The sequence below is a fragment of the Habropoda laboriosa genome, unplaced genomic scaffold (genome assembly GCF_001263275.1).
Source record: "Habropoda laboriosa isolate 0110345459 unplaced genomic scaffold, ASM126327v1 scaffold3282, whole genome shotgun sequence".
In the NCBI taxonomy this organism is placed as follows: domain Eukaryota; kingdom Metazoa; phylum Arthropoda; class Insecta; order Hymenoptera; family Apidae; genus Habropoda; species Habropoda laboriosa.
The window spans coordinates 1-7,607 of NW_017103295.1; the positions used below are offsets into that span (position 1 = coordinate 1).

The 7,607-nt window shown below is 39.2% G+C and overlaps 1 protein-coding gene across 1 annotated transcript; it reads right to left on the reverse strand.

Moving 5' to 3' along the window:
* Positions 1–2,139: 2,139 nt before the first annotated feature.
* On the reverse strand, positions 2,140–7,239 carry LOC108578231 (the record flags this gene model as incomplete). Its single annotated transcript, XM_017941516.1, has 2 exons — positions 4,077–7,239; positions 2,140–2,414 (listed from the first exon to the last, which is right to left on the reverse strand). Coding segments are annotated over exons 1-2 (3,438 nt in total), but the record flags the coding sequence as incomplete, so codon positions are not given.
* Between the last annotated feature and the right edge of the window lie 368 nt (positions 7,240–7,607).

Consider the following 7,607-nt stretch of genomic DNA (forward strand, 5'->3'; position numbering starts at 1 on the left):
TTAATAATAATTCCTAAAACTAAAAGTGACCAACGAAATATTACCATTTCTTGATACCGAATATAAAGGTGTGTTTGGTTCTTCAATATATCACACGGTTGCACTGTTAATGTTAAACGAAGCGAAAATACACCAATAACGTCGGCTAGGCGATAGTAGTTCTTAGAGACATTCACATAACCTACTGCGGCGATATTCGTACTCTAAATGGGGTTTGATTCTGCTATGCATTCTGGACGTAGGCGTCGAATTTTCTTACTACGATGGTGGGGGCAAAAACAGATAATTACATATTTCGACTTTAAATATAATTCCCAAAACTAAATGTGACCAACGAAATCTTACCATTTTTTGATACCGAATACAAAGGTGTGCTATGTTATACAAAGCTCAAATGGTTCCGGTGTTACTGTTAAACGATGCGAATATACACATATATCGTCACGAGTGGTGATAGTATTTCTTCGGGATTTTCATGTAATGTACCGGTACGATTCTCGTCATCTAAATGGCGTACGGTTTTACTATGCATTCTGGACGACGGCGTCGAATTTTAGAACGACGATGTTTGGCGAAAATACAGATAATTAAATATTTCGACTTTAAATATAATTCGTTCAGCTAATTGTATACAACGAAATCTTACAATTTTCTGATCCCGAATGAAAAGGTGTGGTTTGTTTTTTCATTAGCTCAAACGGTTCCCGTGTTACTGTCAAACGAAGCGTATATACACATGTAACGTCGCGCTTGGAAATACTATTTCTCGCGATTTGCACGTAACGGACCGGTACGAAACTCGGACTTTAATTGGGGTACGATTCTGCCATGCATTCTGAACATCGGCGCCGTATTTTCGAAACTATGATGTGAGGGAACATACAGATAACTAAATATTTCGACTTTAATTTGAATTCCTTCAGCTAATTGTATACAACGAAATCTTACAATTTTCTGAGCTCAAATGTAAAGGTGTGCTAGGTTCATCTATATCTCACACGGTTGCCGTGTAACAGTTAATCGAAACGATTATACACCTATAACATCGGCTAGGCGATAGTAGTTCATCGCGACTTTCACATAACATACTGCGGCGATAATCGTACTCCAAATGGTGTTTGATTCTGCTATACATTCTGGACGTCGGCGCCGAATTTCCGAAATTGGATGTTCGGGGAAAATACAGATAATTAATTATTTCGACGTTCATAATAATTCCTAAAACTAAATGTGACCAACGAAATCTTACCTTTTTGTGATACCGAATACAAAGGTGTGGTTTGTTTTTTCAATAGCTCAAACGGTTCCTGTGTTACCGTTAATCAGAGCGAATATACAAATATAACGTCGGCAAGGTGATAATAGTCCTTCGCGACCTTCACGTAACGTACCAGTACGATACTCGTACTCTAAGGGGAGTACGATTCTGCTATTCATTCTTGTCTGCGGCGTCGAATTTTCGTACTACGATGAGGGCGAAAATACAGGTAATTAATTATTTCGACTTTAAATATAATTCCTTCAGCTAAATGTGACAAACGAAACCTTACCTTTTTTTGGTACCGAATACAAAGGTGTGCTATGTTTTTTCAATAGCTCAAACGGATCCGGTGTTACCGTTCAACGATGCGAATATGCACATATAACGTCGCACATTGTTATAGTAGTTCTTCGCGACCTTCGCTAATCATACTGGTACGATTCACGACCTCTAAATGGCGCATGGATCTGCTATGCATTCTGGCTTAGCTGTTGATTTCACATTGAAATGGGATGATTACAATAGTATAAAGGATTTACATGCGTGATTATCTAAATGCTAGGCGGTAATTGTTCAAATAGCTATCTAACATCCTAATCTATCTTAAATAAAATTCCGCTGCTGAATGATTACTAGTAAATTGTTAGAACAACTAAGATTGTCTCTTTACGAGAGAGCTTATTTCAAATGTCTAGTCTTAAATGTTCACAATATGATCATGTGTGTTGAGTACTGTACAACTTATTCTAGAAATAGTTACATAAAGTGTAATACAAAACAGATCAAGTGTCTATCGGTCGATCGATAGGTAATGGGGCAAGTTTTTTCACACAACGTTTATATATTCCAGTTTGTGTTTTCACTGTTGCTACACGCACTATGTTGTCTGCTCCTGGATGAACTGCTACAATGCGACCCATGCTCCATTTCATGGGAGGAAGGTTGTCCTCCTTTATCGTTACCAGTTGACCGATTTTAATCCGTGTTCCATCTCCTTGATGCCACTTGCTTCTGGTACGCAGCTCGTTTAAGTATTCTTTGTGCCACCTTTTCCAAAAGTGTTGTTTCACTTGCTGTACCCGTTTCCATTTTGACAGTCTACTGATTGGTACATCCTGAAGATCAAGCTCAGGAAAGCTTGATAATGAATCTCCTATAAGGAAGTGTGCAGGAGTGAGGGCAATAAGGTCATTAGGGTCAGAGGATAGGGGGGTCAAAGGGCGAGAGTTTAGGATGGATTCTATTTCTACGATGCAAGTATTAAATTGTTCGTATGTGAACATTGCCTCCCCTACTGTGCGGTATAGGTGATGTTTAAAGGATCTTACAGCTGCCTCCCACAACCCTCCGAAATGCGGGGATCGCGGCGGGATAAATTGCCAGTTAATTCCTTCGGTTTGAAAGTAATTAGATAGCTTGGTATTGTTCTCGTTTGAACTGAAGAATGCTCTAACCTTTAAAATTTCATTTTTAGCCCCAATAAAATTAGTTGCATTGTCTGAATATATTTTTGTTGGTTTTCCTCTTCGTGCACAAAATCGTTTTATAGCTTCTAGACACGTTTCAGTGGTTAAGTCGGTAACGAGTTCTAAATGAACGACATAGGATTTTATCTTTATTTTGTTTCTAAATTTCTTTTCCTTCAAAAGGAAAGGACCACAATAATCAAGACCGACATTATCAAAGGGGCGAGATTGTATCACTCGATTCTTGGGTAAATCACCCATTGTATAATTCGGTAGTTTGGGATTCAATTTACTACAGCGCACGCATTTATATATGACATGTCGTGTTATGTTTTTTCCATCAATTGGCCAGTAGTTGTACCTTACCGCGTTTAAAGTAGCTTGCACGCCTGCATGCCAATGCTTAATATGCTCATTGTGAATCAACAATTTGGTTACATGGTCGTTATGTGGTAATAATATAGGATATTTCCGGGAGTATGCTATTTGTGCGTTTGTTAACCTCCCCCCTACTCGTATCACACCGTCAGAATCAAGAAACGGATTTAAACATATGAGTTTACCCTTTGAATTCAACGGAATGCTTTCTTTTAAATTTTGTATCTCTCGCGAAAAATGACTTTGTTGAATGACTCGGATGATTTGCAGCCGTGCATTTCTTAATTCTTCGACGGTGTATTTGCCTGCTACTTTGATTTTTCCCTTTCTGTTAGAGACTACGCGATGACAGAATGCTACGAAACGAATTAATCTATCAATTGAAGAAAATCGTTCAAACGTGTCGTTTCTTATTTTTGGGTTTACTGAGATGCCTGGAACAGCGACACTCCTTTCGGTAATTAGTAATGCTGTTTTAATCCTTTGCTCGGGAATTGCCATTTCAGTTAATTGCTTAACTTTCCAATCCGTCTCATCTTGAACTAACCACCGGGGCCCATATAACCAGTGTTTATTTTGTAAGAATTCGGAAGGAATTTGACCACGAGAAATATAGTCGGCAGGATTTTCTCCGGTAGAAATGTGCAACCAATTGTTTACATTCGTTCGTGATTGTATGTCCGCTACTCTGTTCGCAACAAATGTTTTTAAACAATGAGGAGACGCGTTAATCCAGTGTAACACGATAGTGGAGTCAGACCACATTTTAATTTTACTATACTTTATGTTTAATGATTCCGACACTGTGTAGATTAATTTGGCCAATAATTGTGCCGCACATAATTCAAGTCGAGGGACAGTAATAGTTTTTACTGGCGCTACGCGAGACTTTGCACAAATTAATTGCACCGAACAATTGTTGTCTTTGTCAGTTGAGCGTAAATATACGCATGCACCGTAAGCTAGCTCACTTGCGTCGCAGAATCCATGTAACTGGATGTCATGTGCATTAGCTAATATAACCTGTCGCGTTACTTTAAATTGATTTAGCAAATGTAACTCGCCCTTGAAATTTATCCATTTTGTATGCAATTCCTGAGGTAATGATTCGTCCCAACTCAACTTAGCTTTCCATAGTCCTTGCATAATAAGTTTAGCTAGAGTAATTACGGGGCCTAATAAACCTAAGGGATCAAACAGTTGTGCTATTTGCGATAATATCGTACGCTTTGTCGTGCGTCTATCCTTAGCGAATGGGTTTATGGAGTATGTTATAAAATCCTCGGCTGAATCCCAGTGAATTCCTAACAACTTCCTAGATTGAGCATTTAAACAAATAGAGTTTGAATTATCCTCAATCTTTGTTTCACCAAGTAGTTCAGATTTGTTGGAGGCCCACTTATGAAGTTCAAATCCTCCACGTTTCAGTAACTGAATCAATTGTTGTTTTAATTCTAATGCGTCTTGAATAGTTTTTGCCCCCGAGAGCAGATCATCGACGTAAAAGTCATCCTTTAGACTTGATGCGGCTAAAGAAAATTCGTTACCTTCGTCATGCGCTAACTGATGTAAAGTTCTAGATGCAAGGAATGGCGCTGATGCTGTGCCTTGCGTGACTGTGTTTAACTCAAATGTACGAATTGGTTCATTTTCACATTCTCTCCACAAAATCCTTTGATATATTGCGTCCGAATTTTCAACTTCAATTTGTCTATACATTTTTTGCAAATCAGCTGTAATTACTACATTATGTAATCTAAATCGCATTATTATGAAAATTAGTTCACTTTGAATAGTAGGTCCGACCATCAATGCATCGTTCAATGAGACACCTGTCGAACTTTTAGCTGACGCATCAAAAACCACGCGAACCCTTGTGGATAAGCTATCCTCCTTGACCACTGAGTGATGAGGTATATAGTATCCTTCTTGTTTAACCTCGTATTGTGTAATGTCACGCATATGTCCTAACTCGCGATATTCCCTTAGGAACTCACTATACTGTTGTCTTAAGGTTACGTCCTTTGCTAGCCTTCTTTCAAGTGAATAGAATCGTTGTAACGCTCTGCTATAAGATTCACCGATGTTATTCTTTTTATCGTTGAATGGTAGGCGTACAATATATCTCCCTTGTGAATCGCGTGTTGTGGTCTCTACGTAGAGAGTTTCGCATCTTATTTCTTCAATAGAACGATGTTTTTTATGCGGGACTTCCTCTATTTCCCAAAAACGAGTTAACTGATTCTCTAAAGATGTTATCAAATGACATGATTTACCGCGCGAACTAATTTGAGGTTTACAAACTTCTCCTACAACTATCCAACCCAACAATGTTTTTTGTAGTATAACGTCCGACGAAGCTGATAGCCTGATTTGTCCATTATTTAATAGTTTGTAAAACAGTGTAGTCCCGATCAAGGCATCGATTTCCGCTGGCTTATCGAACTCTGGATCTGCTAACTTAATGTTATTTGGAATCAATAGTTCTTTACGATAGACGCGTCGCGATGGTAACATGCCTGTGATTTTCGGAAGTGCAACAAATTCTGCCTCTGCTTGAAAGTTATTATTTTTTGATTTTATTATTGTCCTTACTCGATATTCTGCACGTGTTGTGAGTTGACCTAACCCTGCAAACGGCAGCTCGATCTTTTCTTTATATAATTGAAGTTTTTGTGCTAAATTGTGCGAAATGAAATGACTTTGGGAACACCCATCTAATAAAACCCTGCATTCGTGTTCTTTATTGTGTTTGTCCAGAATCTTAACCCGAGCTGTCCCCAATAATACCTCGGAATCATATGTTACTGCATAGCCCTGTTTTACCTGATCGTTAGAAATAGACGAATTCGAGTCCCCTTTACTACCTTCTTCTACCCTCATTTGAGCATGGGATTCGGAGAAGTGCAATAACGTATTATGTTTCCGGTGACAGAGTTTACAGCCAGGGGCATAGCATTTATTAGTGGGGTGATTGGTACGCAAACAATTAACACATAGTCGCTTGTTTCTAGCTGCGTTTGATCGATCACGCGGATTTAATTTTAAGAATTTTTCGCATGTATAAATACTGTGAGTGCCACTGCAAAAGTTGCATTCATTTCGAGATTGAGTACCTATAAATGATTGAGCGCGATGACTCGATGATTTGCCCACTTTATTGGCATGTTTATCGAATTTAATCTGATTCTGAGTTCCTATCGTACTATTACATATTTCCGAATCATCTCCTCGCTCTTGTTTGCTTAAGAATTCGACTAATTCCGTGAATTTCGGCATTTGCGTGTTTTCTAAGGTGCGTTCCCACGCTCGCCGCGTATTTTTATCAAGTTTACGTACTATGATATATGTTAAGATGGAGTTCCACATTTCCACGGGTTCCTTTAGCGCCTTTAGGGCATTGACATGCATTAATGCGGCCTCCTTTAATGCTCGTATATTGAGCGGAGATTCCCTTGTAATTTCTGGCAATTCTAGAATCGCTCTTATGTGTGTCTGAATTATTTGACGTGGCCTATCACAACGCTGTTTAAGTAACTCCCAAGCTACCTTGTAATTTTCTTCTGATGCAGTCAGTGGCTCAATTATTGTGGCTACACTACCGCGCAGAGAATTTTTTAACAAATAAAACTTCTGTACTGCAGGAATATTAACATCGTTATGTACTAATGACTGAAACGTGTCATGGAAGCTGTACCAATCTATGGGATTGCCGTCAAACGGACGGATTTCGATTTTAGGCAATAACGTGTTGCCGTGATTGATAGTGATATTTGAATTCCTAGTAGAACCCGAATGTGAAGACGGAGTACCTGGTTCAGAGGTTGTCTGATTAACTGACAGCGCGCGAAGCCGTTGATTTATAACCTTTGCGCACTTAAAATAGTGCTCCTCAAATCGAGACCTTTCCAATTCCTGATCTGATTCAAGCTGTGAGTCTTCGGCCAGTATCTCTATTTCTAACTGAGTTTTCAAAAAGGCTTGATAACTTTCCTCTAGTTTTGTTTTACGCGTTTCTATGTCATCGATGTCCACCTCCGCGCTTTCGCTGAAGTACCCGATTAACCGCGTTACATTCCCTTTGATAATTGCACGAGTTTTAGTTAACGATCTAAGTTGTGTAGGGGCAGCCATTTTGTTCCTTTTAATTTGTCTTTAAAATACTTAATTTCGAATCGACTGGAAATGTATGAAACACTGGAAGGATGGAGTACAAGGTGTAACAGGAGATTCTCTAACCTTACTTGACTGTTGCTTCCTGACGTTATGAAGAAGAAATTTGCTTCTCCACTGATGTTGACTGGTTACTATCCAAACGGGATGTCCACCAAGGTTTCTATATCAGCTATTCTGGAGGCTGCTTTCCAAACGGGATGTCCACCAAAGTTTCTATATCAGCTATTCTGGAGGCTGCTTTCCAAACGGGATGTCCACCAAAAATGTTGAGTTTCGGATTGTTGCGACGGCTGCTTTCCAAACGGGACGTCCGTGCAATGGCCTGG